General features: G+C 38.9%; 1 protein-coding gene across 2 annotated transcripts in view; it reads right to left on the bottom strand.

Annotated features, from left to right (window-relative positions):
- LOC109420660 (villin-like protein quail) overlaps positions 1-18,961 on the bottom strand; it is a 66,932-nt gene that overhangs the window by 1,250 nt on the left and 46,721 nt on the right. For both annotated transcript variants that reach the window (XM_019695082.3, XM_019695081.3), the window contains 4 exons: positions 2,415-2,624; positions 2,142-2,350; positions 1,490-2,081; positions 125-1,354 (listed from right to left, as the gene is read on the bottom strand). In XM_019695082.3, coding sequence (XP_019550627.2) covers positions 125-1,354; positions 1,490-2,081; positions 2,142-2,350; positions 2,415-2,624 — 2,241 coding nt within the window. The remainder of the gene's footprint in view (positions 1-124; positions 1,355-1,489; positions 2,082-2,141; positions 2,351-2,414; positions 2,625-18,961) is intronic.

The raw sequence follows: 18,961 nt of genomic DNA, 5'->3' as shown, positions 1-18,961 counted from the left end.
TGCATAAAGGATTGTTTTTTAATCTATGAAAAATTGAGCATGAAATTGAACATTTTAGTCTATCAGTAGGGAACGCATGACACTTTTTTCATTTCTCTCAGTGCATTAATTACCGAATACTTACCTCGTAATACTTCTTGTCCCAGTTATCGAAGAATCCGATGAATGTGATGGGCTCCTCTCCCTGTCGAATGACCGCCATTGGCATATTGGCATCCCTCTGAACCGGATGTGTCGTTATCAAATATTTGGCCAGATCCCAGCACTGCATTCGATCGTCATTGCTTACGAAGTCTCCGATCCAAACGTAAACAATATTTCCAGCATCCAGTAGGAAAATATTTTCCGGCCTCAAATCTTTCTGTGTGAAACCGAAAATTTTACACAGAACATGCTTTTCTTGCTCCAAAGAGCACATGTACAGTCCGATCCGCTGCCTTTCCCAGGTCAAGGCAACGTTCATCGTGGGTGTTACAATATTTCCATGAGTTTTCTTCAACTGCTTCAAAAACTTTTCCCCGACCGAATTGAAGAACTCGTCAGTTTCATTAGACTCCATCACCAAGTTGTACTCTCCAAGGATCGATGCTATTGACTTCGCCATTTCTCTGGAGTCCCCGGTAGAGTACTGGCCACACCATATCCAGATCTCATTATCTGGCGCTTTCAATATGTAGCAATCCTCTGGATAGTACAAAGTTTTACTGGAAACCTGCACTGCCTTACAGGTGTAACTAGAATTCCCCACCACCTTCAACACAAAACTGCTTGGGTACTTCCGAATATTCGTAATCCCTTCTCCACCCGGAGACTTCGAATTGAAGATTATGAGCCCTCCCTTAAAAATCTGCAGAAAATGTGGCGGCTCCATCCCATCACTGATCCGGACTTGAACTACATTCTTCTTCAAATGGTTACACATCTCCGCTAAAAACGCCTCGCCTGTCTGCCGGAACTCCGTCGACGCGCTCGACCCAATCCACAGGTAAACCACATTTTTGATCGAATTTGACAACGTGCTTATGTTGTTCTCCGAGGTACACGATATCTGATAGTGCACTATGTAGCAATTCGACGAATAGAACGTCTTGGCATACTTTTTGGGAATTTCTTTAACATCTTCCGCGCCTATTTGGTACACTGTCGCGTCACCGGTCCCATCGTCCATCAGCTGTATCTGGGCGGCCAGTTTCGGCCGTTGGATCAGCGTCAGCGCATCGAACTTCTCCGAGAGTCCCTTGATTGAGTTACCATTCACATCGGAACTGATCCAGTTCGGGAACAGGCTGGTGAACTCGGCCGGTTCCAAACCGTCGATGACTCGGGCAACCGGAGTGGATGCCGGGTATCCTTTCTGAAAATGTGGAGATGGTCGTAGAATCAATAACCTGTCAGTCTAGCTTAACAAACTGAGAAGAGCAATGTTTATGAAACTTCTAGTCTTGGAATGAAAGAGAAATAGCACACCGAGTACGAGTGAAACACCCACCTTAATGACATAACCCCGCACGTGACGCATCGCTTCCGCCCGATTCTGTTTGTGCGAGCTTCGTCCGATCCAGATCCAAACTCCGTTGCAGAAATAGTCCACAATATAGATACTGTCCCGTCCGTATAGGTCCGCCTGATCCAGGGCACCTGTCTTCACCAGCTCTACCCTAAACACCCCGTTAACCGTATCACACTGGTACAGTTTCAAAACGATATCCGCATTCGACGGAGTCAACGCCAGCGGCTGAACAAACCGTTGCGACAGGCTCAGAAAACCGTTCCACACCTCCTTCCTCTGGGAACTCATCGACTGCTCGTACCCGTCGTCTATGATGGCTATTTCCGGAATTTTGAAGGCATCCTTTAGCTTGGTACCAATCTTCAAACCATATATCCTCTCGCACGAACTGGTTGATCGTCCCACCCACACAAACAAAATGGACGATGTTTGCAGGATCATTACGTGACCGCAGTTGAAGTGCTGCCACGTGATCGCCTTTTGCTGAATACATTGTGGCGTGGTTTTCCCTTTGATTTGGTACAACCGGGGAAACTGCGGATATGACGACGGATCCGTTCCGGATTGAATTCTGAAACGATGAATAAGGTTAGTTGATCCCAGGTTGAAACTAGATTGCAGCAAAAGTTACAGCATGCCATCGTCTTTGAAGTACGACAAAAACCGAATTCCTTCATGGCCTTGACTTTCCCGGTATTGGGTGGTTTTGTGGTCCAGATGAAGATCCAATTCGATGATTTTGTAAGCGGCCGACTTCGAGCGATCCGATGTTATGTTGGCTCCGAGCCAGAAATGGATGTATCGCTCAATAACCGCTCCGGGGGTTTTGATTTCCCGATTCTGTGGGACAAGTTTGAATCAACGAAAAAAAAACGTAATTCTACGGTCAACTGCTAATACTCACGATCGTATTTTTGTCGGAGATTGTTCCCGCCAGCGAGGCCGAGTAGATTACGTAGGTGTTCTCATCGTAGAATGTGCCATACTGTTCCTTGGGGATGGCTTCCACGTGATCGTTCTGTATCCGCCACACGTAGAACCCGATGGCTTTGGGGCTAATTTTGCGGAACGCAGTGTCGATTTTGATATCCTCATAGATGGGCCGTTTCTGGTCCTGCGGGGTGACAGAGAAAATTTGACACCGATAAGTGATTTCCGTAGTCCGAGCGAAGCGGTACATTATTCTACATTAACCGTGAATAAGTTCGACATGGTCATCAAATTTGACGATTCATCGTCACATTTTGATCATACTCAATACCAGAGCGTTAATGATTAATCATAAATTTAATCATGATTAATGATTAATGATTAAGATTAATCAAAAATCATTAATCATAATCACTAAAATTTCATATTTAATCATTAATCATTAATCTTAATCACACTGATTTCGCAATTTAATCATTAATCAGTAATCATAATCATAAGGAAAAATAAATAAACCAATCATTAATCATTCATTACCATAAATGATTCACCATATAAAATATATGATCCAACTTGAATTGGTTCAAATGCTGTTCTAAGTGTGATTATTTTTTCAAAAATCTCCCAGACAAAGTAACTTTTACTTTTGAAACTTCAAACATATTTTAAACAGCAAAAACCTTTTAATCATTTCCAGTTTTTGTGATTGATTAATCATGATTAATCATGATTTTTAATCAATGAGCCGTTTTTAATCAATAATCATAATCAATAATCACAGATAAAACCAATTTTAATCATTAATCATAATCCTGATTCATCCTAAAAATTAAATTAATCATTAATCATAATCAATAATCACCGAAATAACAATTTTAATCATTAATGATTAATCATGATTAAAATTTTTGTTAATCATGAACGCTCTGCTCAATACCTAGGTACAGCGTGGACGCCCATATCAAATAGTAACCTGTCGGTGTGGAAATAATTGTTCATGCTTCAGTGAATCGGAAAATGAGTCACATATGCAATGGCAGAGGGGTACAGAATTCGAACCTACATCAAAACGATAAACCACAAAGAATGTATCATTTCCTGCGGTGAATGAAAGATATACCAATCAGGTCAGCATTGCGACAATATGATTAACACGCGTGTTAAGGTGTGTGCGTTCAATGCATGCATCTAATGCATCATATTTGATTCTTGTTTTAGATATATGTTCTATTTTTATGAACATCACTTCATGCACGGAGACAAATTTCGTTCATTTGGAACAAAAACATTCATGTATATTCGATAAACGGATAAAATATTTAAAACTAAAATATTAATTTTTAAGACTACCTCCATTACATATTGATTTCTACAATACCCGTTGAAGAGCCCCTCGTCCTGCTGCCGAGAACATAAGCAAAACTCTCAAGTTCCAGCTGCAGCACCAAACAAAAAAGACACGGACACGTTCAATGCTTCCAGTGAGCTTTTCGCTCTTTGAAGGAAGCACGACACTAGACAACGGACTAGCATGCAACGGCCAGTGGCACAGCCGAAAACTTTTTCTGACAGCTGCGGCGGGAATCGAACCCGCGCTCCTCAGCACGATGCGAATAAGAGCTTGGTGACTCTAGCCACACGACCATGGAGCCACAGATTTCCTCTTGTAAAAAAAGTCAAGTTTCACCAAAAGTTTTCACGAAATTCCATTGATTTCGGGAGCGTATGTTATCTACATGATGTTGGCATTGAAAGTGCCACGCGGAGAGTGGGTTTTCCTAGAGAAGGAAATGTCAATTTAATTGGAAAACAAACATTTCCGTAGGGCCTACCTGCCACAAAAAAAACAAAAAATTTTACATTTGTTTCTAACATAACCTGTTAGAAGATGCATGTTTGTTTCAAAAATGGATTGAATGTGCTTCAAATGTGACGCTCGATTTGCTCCAAACAGTTTTATTTTTGTTGCCAGAACAAATTGACAATTTATTTGAGTTTCCTTAAAATATTTTTGATTTTACCGTGCTTTTTTCTGCTATAACCCCTAGACGATTGCAACGCCGCCACCTCCAGTACAGTGGTGGGTTTTGAAACTAAATACATAAAAACATATACAGCCGAAGTTTAGTACTCCCGTAGATTGGGTTCGGATTGTACTGCCTTTTTGGTGGTTCTTGTCTTCGCTAGAAATTGTGCTTCAAGATTTTTAAAAATCCTGTTGCACAACATCGTATGATAATTTTTGCTCCAATCACAGCAGGACACGTTGGAATTAATATTTCGGGTCGGTTTACGAAGTGGAGAAGAATGGGTCCACATATCTGATTTGATGAAGGCTAGGTCATTACTGTGAGACTTGTGCGAGTGATCGGATCGTAAGATTTAGTGCCGAAGAAGTTAAGCCAAGTATAATACCAGAGTAAGACTAGCGAAATACTGTATTACGACATAACTAAAAGTCAGCTGCCGATTTTAAGCCAGTTAGGCTTCCAAAAGATTAGGCCACACTCCGGCCGGCTTCCTTTTCGTAACGCCCAGGAAGGCGTTCGCCGCGTGGTACTTCGAGTAGCTCCTTGAGGACGATCAAGTCGAAGCTAGGTCCACGCGTGCATCCCTGGCACCAAGAAGCGACGGTGGCAACTCCAGACAGTTAACGCTGTCTGGAGTTGCCACCGTCGCTTCTTGGTGCCAGGGATGCACGCGAACAGGTTTAGAAGCAGAATACCAGGTTAGATCGCAGAAGTTAGGCCATTGTGAACAAAACGTGCACGTTATTGTAGTAGGGCTTACGATATAGGAGAATAAACTACGTCATAAAGTTTATATCTCTTTTACGAATTTCGTCATTCGCTGGGCTGATCAGTGGAAGATTTAGCTTGTCATCAAATTTAGCTCCGAATCTCGTTTTCTCGTTTTGGGTTTTGCCGTTGAGTTTGGTAGTTCTTACCTGACCTGCCCTGAGAGGACTAGCCGGGTACGGTAACTAAACACGACCTTTCGCAGTCCGTTTTCACCGGACTGGCGCTTAAGCGGAAGGTTATTCGAAAGGGTAGATCGCTGATGAACTGTCCGATTTTGCGGTCATAGTCTGAACAAAAGGCCGTAAAAACATATATGGTTTAGTGAATTTTACCCACTGTTTGTACTATTTCCGCCGTGCAATCTGCAAACTGTTACACTGCGTGTGCCTTAGGCTGCTCAGGGTCAGATGCTTCATAATATCCTAAAGAAATCAAAACTTGATCACCCCAGCAAATTACGATTTCTGCGTGAAAATGTAAAACGACTAAACGACGCAATTTACACACTCGCCATTGAATTCGAAATAAGGTATTGGCGGGACGTTTGAAGAAGGAAAGTTTTCTGATTTGCATACCTGGAAACTAACAACCACATCAATTCGTATTTCCTCGCACCAGCAAAACCAATCGTAGGTACAGCCATCGTTTCCTTTCTTGGGAAACCGAAAGCCACAAAATCACTCGGAAAAACAACTTTCGATTAAAATCGAAATAATTGTTAGTGCTGTTACGATAAATCAAGCAACTGTTCAAATACAAGATAAACATTCATCCACTGCTAGGTGGATTAATTGACGCGGGTGTTTAATTTTTCAGGAAAGCCTATCTGCTCCATTGGAGCGGCAACATTGATCTGAATTGCATTTCCAGCGCAACGCGGTGGCTTCCAGATTTCTCACACGTATTGTGAGCGCACAATTTCACTGGCGGCGCGCGTGGAACCCATCGGTCTATCGTGCATCCGAGGGCGGGCATACCCAACACCGGATGATTGATGGGTCTATCTACCCCTACCCAACAATGGTGGTCGTCCGCCGGGCGCTCACTAACGAACGATTGGATTGTTTGAACTAGCGAGTTGGCGGAAAAATGGTGCGATTAATATGCAAGATACTGGAGAAAGAAACGCAGCAACGGTATCAGCGTGTGAATTGAGAGAACAACACAAGCTTATGAATCTGATCAGTTGGGGTCAAGTCAGGTCGACTGAGATGTCTAGTCTAGTCTAGTCTAGTCTAGTCTAGTCTAGTCTAGTCTAGTCTAGTCTAGTCTAGTCTAGTCTAGTCTAGTCTAGTCTAGTCTAGTCTAGTCTAGTCTAGTCTAGTCTAGTCTAGTCTAGTCTAGTCTAGTCTAGTCTAGTCTAGTCTAGTCTAGTCTAGTCTAGTCTAGTCTAGTCTAGTCTAGTCTAGTCTAGTCTAGTCTAGTCTAGTCTAGTCTAGTCTAGTCTAGTCTAGTCTAGTCTAGTCTAGTCTAGTCTAGTCTAGTCTAGTCTAGTCTAGTCTAGTCTAGTCTAGTCTAGTCTAGTCTAGTCTAGTCTAGTCTAGTCTAGTCTAGTCTAGTCTAGTCTAGTCTAGTCTAGTCTAGTCTAGTCTAGTCTAGTCTAGTCTAGTCTAGTCTAGTCTAGTCTAGTCTAGTCTAGTCTAGTCTAGTCTAGTCTAGTCTAGTCTAGTCTAGTCTAGTCTAGTCTAGTCTAGTCTAGTCTAGTCTAGTCTAGTCTAGTCTAGTCTAGTCTAGTCTAGTCTAGTCTAGTCTAGTCTAGTCTAGTCTAGTCTAGTCTAGTCTAGTCTAGTCTAGTCTAGTCTAGTCTAGTCTAGTCTAGTCTAGTCTAGTCTAGTCTAGTCTAGTCTAGTCTAGTCTAGTCTAGTCTAGTCTAGTCTAGTCTAGTCTAGTCTAGTCTAGTCTAGTCTAGTCTAGTCTAGTCTAGTCTAGTCTAGTCTAGTCTAGTCTAGTCTAGTCTAGTCTAGTCTAGTCTAGTCTAGTCTAGTCTAGTCTAGTCTAGTCTAGTCTAGTCTAGTCTATTATTAACCAAATGCTCTTGAATTTGCTTTTTTTATTTTCCCAGCTTAGTTTTTACCCGTTAGTTGCTACAACTCCAAATAAAAATGGAAAAGATGTAAACTTCGGAAATATGTAATGAATCAAGATACTTCACCCTAATTTTCGCAAAACCACAGCGCCGATTTTCATCCGCCTGATCTCTAAACTGGAACCAGGTATTACGCATATCGAATGCAATGCATACAATCGTTGCATTAATCATGTCGTAAATTAACACTACCAGACCAGTTCGAATGCGAGTAAGTAAACTGCAGTGAGCTCACTGCGCACTGGTTCCAGATGAAAGTAAAATGCAGTAACCATGCAACATCGAGTAAAAGACTCAATTAGCTTTGACGCGCTTGTCAATCGGGCGTACGAACGGTGAACGAACGTCCACAATTCCACAGCACTACAACTGTGTAAAACATGTTTGATTTTCTGTTTATTTCCGGTTGCACTTAATTAGCTTTCCTTGCACATGAACCGCGTTCCTAGTTCGCTGCTACCGGCAGCGGCAACAGTAATATGAGGTATTAAGTCGTGTGAACAAAACGCAACGTCAGTTTTAAGCAATTACCCAATTGCCTAGATTAAAATGGTACTTTAACGACCTACCACCACGATGCTAAAATTGGGGAACAGCTAAATTTTGGAAAATAGCTGCCCATCTAGGGGCGGGACAGCTCTTAATACCTGTGTTAATACTCGCTAATAAATATTAGATTCCTAATACTCAGCCAAAATTGGAACGAAATTTTTGTAGTATGTCATGACTTTTTCGACAAAACCAAATTGACAGTAATGAATGTTGGCACTTGTGGCGCTAGTGATAACAGTACTAGTTGCTTTTTATTTGAATACCTACGATTTTTTGTTCAGCATTAAATGATATAAAGATCAGTACCAGTTCAGAGATGTGTCCTACAGTGAGTGTATGAGTTTCAGGAGCCCTTATCTTGCTACGATTGGCAAAGCTTCTACAATACACAACCTTCACCCGATCCATAAACTCAAATAGTGGATTCTGTACTAGTGCCAAATTTCTGGAGCGCAATACAAATGTTAATTCCTCCAGCTGGTTACAATATTACAATGATTGAAAACTACCGACTGGGTCGGGAACTAAATGTGAAAATAGCGGTTCCATCACTTTACATAAATCTCAACCCCTCCCGTTCCTCCCAGGCGCACTCCCATGTACTTATGCAAACTTAGTCTAGTACCGTAATCCGGGGTCAAATTGATCACTTTAAAACAACTTTTGCGGATAACATCAGTACCTGTTCAAATATTGCCAAATGAATTTCTGTAAAACCAGTACCCAGTGCATCTCCATTAGTGTGGGACACGCTTGTATGGAAAAAATAAATCCTCGCTCCAGTCGACTTTTTAGATCCCATTTAGGTCCCATATGAACTGTACAAAATTTCAGCGGAATCGGTGAAACTATAATTTAGCGCAAGCGGTTCAAAGTTTTCATAGGATTTACTATGGGAAAAGTTACACTTTCAATCAAAAAATCCCAGAGGTCGCCCTTTGCCTCCTTAATTCAAATCGATCAACGTTTCTTGTAGAAAAATCATTTGTGAAATTTTCCTTCGAAGGCCGCAAAACGATTGGATGCTTGTGGAAAAAGTTATTGATTTATTACCGATTAGTGATCCAACGAACGGCTTTTTGTTTTGTTTTATCAGCAGCACTGCTGCTGTCGTTGTTGCATGGGGTGGCGGGAGGCATCACCACCCCCAGAAACAGCAGCAGCCAAGGCAGCAGCTACAGTGCTGCTAATAAAACAAAACAAAAAGCCGTTCGTTGGATCACTAATCGGTAATAAATCAATAACTTTTTCCACAAGCATCCAATCGTTTTGCGGTCTTCGAAGGAAAGTTTCACAAATGATTTTTCTACAAGAAACGTTGATCGATTTGAATTAAGGAGGCAAAGGGCGACCTCTGGGATTTTTAGATTGAAAGTGCAACTTTTCCTATAGTAAATCCTATGAAAATTTTGAACCGCTTGCGCTAAATTATAGTTTCGCCGATTGCGCTGAAATTTTGCACAGTTCATATGGGACCTAAATGGAATCAAAAAAGTCGACTGGAGCGAGAATTTGATGTTTGTCCCATACTAATCTCCATTGAACCATGTGACAGAAATTTGTTCAACAAATTTAAACTTTAAGTTAAATAACTTCAAATATCAAAATATTGGAAATGTCACTTTGGGGCGAAATTGATCAGTATACAATTAAGCATCGGTTGGAAAGGAAAATTTCCTTCACCGCTTAATTTTGCTCTTCTAAAACCGAATAACGCGTCTTAAATCTTACAACTAGTGAATTTAATACTTAAAATGCAAAATTAAATTTCGAAATTTCCCCTTAAACGCCTAAAGGTAGGCAATTTCATTTGAAATAAGTGATTTCTATCACAATAAATGACTATTTCTTCGTAAAATGAACTTTTTATAACAATTTCATGTTCTGATTAGCTGCTTTACATCTCAACCAAGGCTCCATAAAAATGTTAAAACAGAGAATCCACGGGAAGTCCCATTAGCAATTGATTGTTTAGCAGCAATGATTTCAGGTAAATGAGAAATACATTGCAAATTCCTTGAAAAAAAAGGCAAAACTAACTTTTTCCTAAAAAATAAAAAGTCTACACTCATTTCTAGACATCTACGAATCAGATGACGTAAAAAGTTTTAGATCATTACGACGCTTAAGAGTTTCTAGTATGGAATTACAATGTAGTACCCGAGTGATCAATTTCACCCCGCTGATCAATTTGACCCCGGTTTGCGGTAACAGATAGAGGGAAATCATCTTTATCTTTTGGTTGAAAAAGACTACATGAATAAATGTAAACACGCTCATGAGGACGAAAGAAGCCTAGGCCTGTCACCTCCGCATGGCTTTCTTGACATGATGCTCTAGAAATATCCAGTCTAGTCTAGTCATCCACATAGATCCACATTCTAGTTTTGCATTAAATTCACAGTTTACTATATCAAATCTTTCTGAATTTCTGCCATCTGTTTGCGACTCAGATACTCGTCCTAATCGCCAGCTTTCTGTTCTACACGTTGCACATGTCAGATTTTTTTTTATCATGGCTTGCTTGTAGAAAATTTTCTCCAAGGCGGTATATTTTAGGATTAGTATTTCCTAATACCGTTAATACTACTAATTTTTATCGAAGCTGTCCCGCCCCTAGCTGCCCATTACAATATCCCGTGTTAATTATTTCGAAACGTTGCTCATCGCCTTCGCAAACATCTTTCTTTTTGGCATAGGACCGTTAGTCAGGGTGAAATTGGTCAAGTGTGGTTTCTTTTGCTAAAAATTGCATGATCACTACACGCAAAAAAATCCGTTCCGATATACGTGCACTCCCAGTCACGGCTACGGGAACAAACGGGAACTATGCATAGCAACGATAACAACAATAAGAAATGTACACCGTGAACTAGATTTTACGTTTTCTAGAACGCCCATATTGACAGCTGGAACTAGTTCCAGTTCACGGTGTATATTTGTTTGTTCTCATATTTGCGTTTGTTTGTTCACGTTTATCAGAACGGATTTCTGAGCGTGTAGATTGCCTAATTTAGGCCAAAAAATGTATAAAGTAACGAAGTTTCCGAAAAAAAATGGAAGATATGCAATGTAATACAATAAAAATGCAACTCCCACTTCGTTATGGATATGAAATCCAGAATAACTGAAACCGACAGGATAGAAACAATATTTACAGTTAAAAATTACATTTCGAAAAATTGTGAACTTGCCAATCCATGAACATAGTACAGAAATTGTCCTTTACGGCCATAACATTTGTTTAACTTCATATCCCAGTGTTATTTGCCTGGTCGAAAAAGGCGGGAAGTTGAATAGGTTACATTAGGAAGAAAAACACACAAAAAGAGATTAATTTCACCCGAAATCACGGTACTCGTGCAAGGGTGGCGCTTCATTCCACCAATTCCGGTGCGGTGGTTATTAACTTAAATTGAATCAAATATGCCTCACGACGACGACGGGAAGTGTTCGGATTAAGCTGTGTGAAACCGTACACGCCCGCAGCTGAAAATAATGCCTTTTACAAGTGGACGGCGGTACGGTGGTAGGCAAGTCAGTAGTGCATTTACACTCCGTGTGCAGCATGAAACTAGGCATATTATGCTCATTAGCAGTACCCTTTTTGGCCGCGGCTGGATTGAACCAAATAAGGAAACCGGTAGGCACACAGCTTTACTTACTAGCAGTGCTTGTAGTTACAAAATTTTATTGTTCGAATTTTTCGTTTAATTTTCCTACCTTGCTATGCTACTGCTTTCCGCAGAAGTTGCATCGAATGAGAAAAATCAAGATAATTTTCACCAAAGAGATAAAGATCACATAAAACTGCGCAGGATGAAAGATACGATCACGCAGTTTGCTTGGTCGTTCGTCTGTTGATCTTTTTTCCCTCATGGCGCTACCGCGTTGTGCACGACTGCTACAGGGAACGCACGTGTGATCCATTTACAATGTATACTTTATGCCGCCATTTGGAATGTTTTATGAGGGTGCACTGTGGTGCACTGGTTATCCCGAGATTGGTATTGCAGGGTGTTTATATACGTGGTCTGGTTTTATGAGTGCGCGGTATTTCACTTTGAATAGTTTCCTTACATAACCGTAGATGCAATTATTGCTAAGTAAAAGGAAAAACGCCCTAAGTCACAGCTAGCAATGTTTTCCCAATTAATGGTAATGGTAACTATAAGTGGTAAAGTTAGCATCAACAATAATGCCGTTTTTCCTCAATATTGAAAAAAAAAATAATCAATGATACAAATAATTCGGCCAAGTGTTGACAGAATCAGCAAAGGAGCGGATTACTATAGCCCAACACTTTATGTGGACGAAGCAATAAAAAATCAGGCTGTCATCAAATTACTAGAAAAAATATGAATATTTTCCACTCATTGATAGTGCATTTGATAAAAAAAGGTGAATATCTCTGTTATCGATGACTTCGGATAGCTCTTGATGTCCTGGGAACGTTCAAAAATTACGTCCAACATTTGGGGGAGGGGGGGGTCTAGAAAAGTGTGACAGTACGTGTATTGGGTATAGGAAAATTGCGTGACAGAGGGGTGAGGGGGGGTCTAGAAATCCGGAAAAACGATGGACGTAATATTTAAATCTTCCCTGATCATCTTTGCTTTAAACAAAATTATTATACATATTGCATTTATTGAGATATAGAAGTTTATAATTTCTATGATACACTTGCGCCTTCTAGCGAGTACATTCAGAACCAACTAGTTTATGACCGGATAGCTTTTTATGCCAAGATCAATTTCGCCTTAGACAAAATTTTTCTATGTAATCTGATTCTCGATATAACTAATTATATTTTTATAACCTTCGAACGATCACGCTGTTATATTTTGTGCAACACGTTGAAAAAATCTCGCTTTTTGTAACCAGCTTAAGCGTGGTGCTGGTGAGGGAGATCAACCGCGCGACTGCCGGAAGGTTACATTTAGGACTCATCAGCGCCATACAAAAATTTAGAAGTTTTGAAGTCTTGATGTCCTGGCTCACTTTGCGAAAGACTGCCTCCAAAAAGCTAGTTTTTAGGCCACATTTGACTTTCACGAATTTTAGTAATTTTTGCTCAACTCCTACAGCATTGGTGTCAAAGAAGCAAATAACCAAAAAACATTGGAGAATATGATGCCGTTTTGAAAAATCCAACTTATTAAGTATATTAGGGTGTTCCAGAACGAAATCTATCAAAAAATCAACTTTTTAAGGTTTTTCTGATTACAAATGTGATAATTACACATGTTTCCTTCAATTTTATTGGCACACGTTGTTCGGAGAAGTTGTAGCAGACAAGTATAGCTTTCAATTTCTGCCGAAAGAATTAAGTTTTGACATGTTTTAGAGTAGTTATGATTTTTTGAAGTTCAAAAATAGCCGAAAAACACAAAATTGATTTGATGCACCTCTTAATTTCAACGGATTTGGCTGAAATTTTGACCAGTTACTTCTTTTAGGATGCCAATCGAAATATGGGGGTGGACTTGAGAATCAGAGAACATTTTTGAAAAGCTGGACAGGCCTATTGTATACTGATCAATTTCACCCCAAAGTGGCATTTCCAATATTTTGATTTTTGGAGTTATTTAACTTAAAATTTGAATTTGTTGAACAAAATTTTGTCACATGGTTCAACGGAGATCTACTGGGTGCTGGTTTTACAGAAATTCTTTTTGCAGTATTTGAATTGCCACTATTGTTATCCGCAAAAGTTGTTTTAAAGTGATCAATTTGACCCCGGATTACGGTACTAGATTCACCTACTGGAGCAAATATGTACTAAATTACAAACTATCGGAAAGTCTCTTGCCTCCTCAGCAACTTTACTGAAATAGTTATTTATGCAACAAGTTGCAAAATAATGATTTGTTCAGCACGAGTCGTACATTTATCCAACGAGACTTGCCGAGTTGGATAAATACGACGAGTGCTGAACAAATCGAGTTTTGCAACGAGTTTCGTACAACATTTTTTGTAATTACGAAGACTACCCTTTCAGCACAATCTTTCCTAAGCACACAAGCATGTTTCAGTAGAGACCACGTGCTAGCTTCCGTGCAAGTCAGCGTAGTTTTTTTGTTTGATCAGGTAGGCTATGGTGTAGTCAGACTGGGTGTATTTTATTAGTAGGTGTCACCTGGTGTCACAAATGATCGAGGTTCCGACGCCAATCAGCAGCAGTGGGCACAGGTGGGCACCAGTAAAAGCCGTTTCATTTGCTGTTTTTACATCTGAACCAATCTGATCTGTAATCGAATCAGATAGTCCTGATTCCGATTCAAGTTATTCAGCCGATGTAGAAGCAACAGCTGCATGTGCAGCAGTCGCGGCCGTTGGAACAAAGTGCATGATGGCAAAAGTGCCGAAAAGTGTTACTTTTTAGCACTCTTAAGAGTGCCGAAAAGTAGTACTTTTCGGCACTCTTGTTTTAGTGAAGAAAAGTAGGCCGTTTTGTGATTCTTATCGCGAGTGAAAAGCAGGGCATTTTACAACGTAATTACAAAAATATATTTTTTCCCCCAACGTTACTGATCTTGAAATAGATCACTGGGCATTCGAGGCTTCTGATCTCAAAAAAGATCGCTGGGAGTAAATGGATTAAATCTCCTTGTGCATTAGGACCCCAACCGTACACTACGCCAGCAAGCTGTTCTTAACATGATACATAAGGTAGGTTAATATGAAAATTAACATCACGGTTTACTAACATGATTAACGATCATAAACGAATATATAAAGTAATAAAAGCATGAATTCATAAATAAATAAACATAAATAAACAAATTATTGTTCGAAAATTAGCACAATTACTAAAGAGTTCCGGATAAGAATGCGCCAAACGTTAAAAAAACATGCAAGATATCATTGAATCCCTGAAAAAAATAACAAAGGGAATTAGCCGATTTTTTTGCGGGCTGGCTGGCGAATTCGGCTGAATAGAATTTTAATAGAATTCATTGAGTAAATTTTTTGGCGTAGATGAGAACCTGGTGAAATTTTTATAAGAATATGGATATTTACATGGCTTTATCACTTTATGAAGATGGGAAATCAAAAAATCATTTAAGAAGTTCTTGAAATGACTAGAATAACTGTACACTTCCTTCCAAGTTAAACTTATCATGAATTTTTATGGGTAATTCTCGCTGAGACCGGCCCACTATTTACACCTTGTCTTCAAAAATGTTTAGGGTGGCGATTTTCTCCTCGCTAAAAAAGTAAGGAGAATGCATTTGGTTAGTCAAATTGATGGACCCCCCGTTAGTTAAAGCCACAACAATTTTTGCAGACCCCTTGATTTTGGCCAAATGCTAGCTCATTTAAACCGTTATAACTCGAAAATGTCTCCAAAAACCACCTCAAAGCGAATTGTTGTTGAAAAGAGGAAAGATAGAGCTATGTACTATTTAAAATAAAAAAAAAGTTGGGACAGCCATATTGATTTTCGCCGCCATCTAGGATTTTTACACCAAAACTTTTTTTTCGCCATTAATGGCAACCACAGATTTTCAAATTTTTTGCATCAATTGAAAGCTGAGACATTTATGCAAAATATATCAAAAAATTAGAGATGTCTTTTTCTTCTTTCAAAAGTTATCTGCCGTTTTGTAAACCATGCTACTTTTGCACATAAATGCAGCGTTTTTTTGTAGTGTTTACGAACACGAATTTAAAATCTGAACCCTCTAATGGAAAGCTGAAGGTTTAAGCTTTTCAAAACACTAAAAAAGTTATAAAAGCAATGCCCGCATCATTGAGAAACAGTCAAAAGCGGAAACGAACCTCCGGTTTGCCCAAATTTTGCGGCAGATGCCTTTGTGTATACATGCAGGCACACGCTATGTCCAGAAGGAAGTATTATGAAAAGTGAATGTACCTCAAAGTTTATTCGCTAGAACCGTATTTTTGAACCTCCAGATTAAGAATATGTGTGATTTAAAATAGTCCATCTTGGGTTTTTTTTCCATACATTTTTATATGGGATGAAATTATCCTTAAAATGACTTTTTTTTGCCATTTGTATGGAAAAATAAGAAAAAAATCAAAAAAATCAAAAAAAGTCGAAAAACCCAACATGAAATATTTTAAACCGCACAGATTCTGAAACTAGAGGTCCAAATCTACGATCCTATGGAATAACATTTGAGGTACATTCGATTTTCATAATATTTCCCTTTGGACATAGCGTGAGGCGTAAACTCGGATGCTGTTGCATGTCGTTGCCGGTGCGCATGGAAATGTATGGAGAAAACGTGGCTTAATTTACAAAACTGCAGATATTTTTTGATTGGAAAGACATCTCTATTATTTTCTTGATACGATATGTATAAATGTCTCAGCTTTCAATTGATGCAAAAAAATTGAAAAGCGATGGTTGCCATCATGGTGAAAAAATGTTTTGGTAAAAAAATATGGCGTTTAGAATCAATATGGCCGACCCAACTTTTTATTATTGTAGTAGCCCTATCTTTCCTCTTTTCAACAACATTTCGTTTTGAGGTGGTTTTTGGAGAAATTTTCGAGTAATAACGGTTTAAATGAGCCAGCATTTGGCCAAAATTGGGGGGTCTGTAAAAATTGTCGTGGCTCTAACTAACGGGGGGTCCATCAATTTGAGTAACCAAATGCATTTTTCTTACTTTTTAGCGAGGACTTTCAGAAAATCGCCACCTTAAACGTTTTTGAAGACAAGGTGTAAATAGTGGGCCGGTCTCAGCGAGAGTTACCCATATATAAGTTTTGAGATGTTTTGGGATGGGGTTTTTATTCCAAATTTCAAATTTGGGGCTGTTCATAAACCACGTAGACCAAATTTTGGCCAACTCAGACCCCCCCCCCCCCTCGTAGACTTTTGTACATACAAAAATTTTTAAATTTGTATGGAGCGTAGACTTTGGCCAGACCCCCCTCCAATCAAAAAGTCTATGTGGTTTATGAATGGCCCCTTTCACATACAAGAAGATTTTAGCATCAATTTCATCAGAAAAAGGGCGTGAACCCAGAACCGTCGATAATATCTTAGTACATCCACCAAAAACTAGTTTTAATTCGTTTTATATTTTAGACGGTAGAAATCTACTTCGTTTCTTTGATGATTTTGGTGAGACTTCAAATGGTTTCGGCTTGCAGTCACAGAAATAAGCGTTGGTTCTTTTATCTCATCGCCGACGTTTTGATCCTCGGGAAGATCCAAACCCAGGGATCGAAACGTCGGCAACGAAATAAAAGAATCAACGCTTTTTTGTGACTGCATGCCGAAACCATTAGAAATCTACTTCGTCATATGCATTAATTCCCGTCATATCAGATGAAAAATAACCGATAATTACAGATATTCCAACTTACCAATGACCAATGGCTCATCAGATGGAAGTAAAAAGATGTAAACTATCAATAATTACTCCCAATAACATTGGAAATTTGTATTTGTATTTGTAGAAAGATTTCTTCGTTGCACTGTAATGGCTCTAAAGCTACATCCATCTCAAGTTAAAAATTTTCTGCACAATCGTACTTTGAACACATGATTGAAATTGGATAATATCGAACCTTGTTATACCTTTCATTAGGTGGTAATAAGAAAATAACAACTCTTATTATTTCAATACTTAATGCATACCTGAAACTTCAAGTGCTGTATTTATTATCCAAAAGATATTGAAAAACATTTCTTAATTATTAAATTGAACTTTTGTTCGATAGCTTCATTATGTAATAGTAAAACTTGTTCTTCGGTGATTTCACAGCAAAATCAATCATGGTATTTATTAGGTATTCCCTTTTGCTCGGGTAATGTTATGTTTAGACAAACTGCTCACTAGGCTGCGGCTTATTTTTCAAAAGTTGTTGAAACCTGGAATTCGTAAGCTCTTTTGGATTCAAATGACACAAAAAGAGAAACCTCTGAGTTTAAGCCAAAAATATTGAGATTTAGAGGTCGCGCAAGCGCTTCAAAGTTGAATTTTCGAGTAATAAAAAAGTGTTTTCACTTCAAGTGCCATAACTTTCTCAATTTTCAACCGATTTTCAATCTTTTTATGAAATTCTCACAAATTAAATTTCGAATAAACTCGTAGAACATTACTTTTTTTCAGTCACGCAAAATATAAGTTTTTGAAGATTTAATTTATTTTTTTTTCTTCTTTTTACAAAAAAAAATAACTTTGGAGCCCTAAAACTTTTTAATCGTTTGACGTATTTTAATTTTTTTAGCTTGCTTTTGTAGATATTAACAGTGTCCGTGATCAGTAGTGAAAACGTAGAATATTAGTAGCAAACTAAAACCACCCACAACTATTCACGCTAAAAATGTACGACAATCCAACACACAATATATGTTCACAAACGTAAACGATTGATCTAATTTCCCCTAGAAGAAGGCTGCCAAGAACAGCCGAAACGTCGGGCAGTTAACAAACTACCGTTAGAAATCTTAAGACTGAATAGCCGAAAACTCCGAGTATCAGAATCTACCAGTCGAAAACCACTGCAGATTTATCTGTATTATACAGATTTTTGAACAGATTTTTGAACAGAACCACTGAACAGGTTTATTAACCGTTATGTGTCCGACAAACTTTTTGCTTTTTTCTACACCGTGCTTTTTAAATGGGCGCTGGGTACTCGGGTACCCTGTCGGTCACATAAGGGTTAAAGAATTCGTCTGTAAAACTTCACAGACTAAGAGACGAACCAGCCAAGGACTGAAAGTCTTTATTATAAAGATAAATCAATCAATCAATCGGAGACTACACCATAAATTCTTTTAGAAATTACGATATAACTGCAATACGGAACATTTACAAGATTATTTTAAAACACACTTTTAATATAAGTATTGCTATACCATTTTTTATCACAAATTCTCCTAGATATTCCTCTCATTTTTTTCAGGGGGATGTCTCCATAATTATTACATAAGGCTGACACAAATTTCGATTTTCTCTAATGTCACCCCCCCTCGGAAAATTTTGGCCGGAATTCAACATTTTGAGGGGGGAAACAAATAAATTTTACAAAAATTTAAAAATTTTGAACTGAAATTAGAGTTGTCGAGAAAATTTCTTAACAAACCCGATG

The sequence above is a fragment of the Aedes albopictus genome, chromosome 2 (genome assembly GCF_035046485.1).
Source record: "Aedes albopictus strain Foshan chromosome 2, AalbF5, whole genome shotgun sequence".
Classification (NCBI taxonomy): domain Eukaryota; kingdom Metazoa; phylum Arthropoda; class Insecta; order Diptera; family Culicidae; genus Aedes; species Aedes albopictus.
Note: the sequence above shows the minus strand (reverse complement) of the source record. Positions and strands in the feature narration are given on the sequence as shown.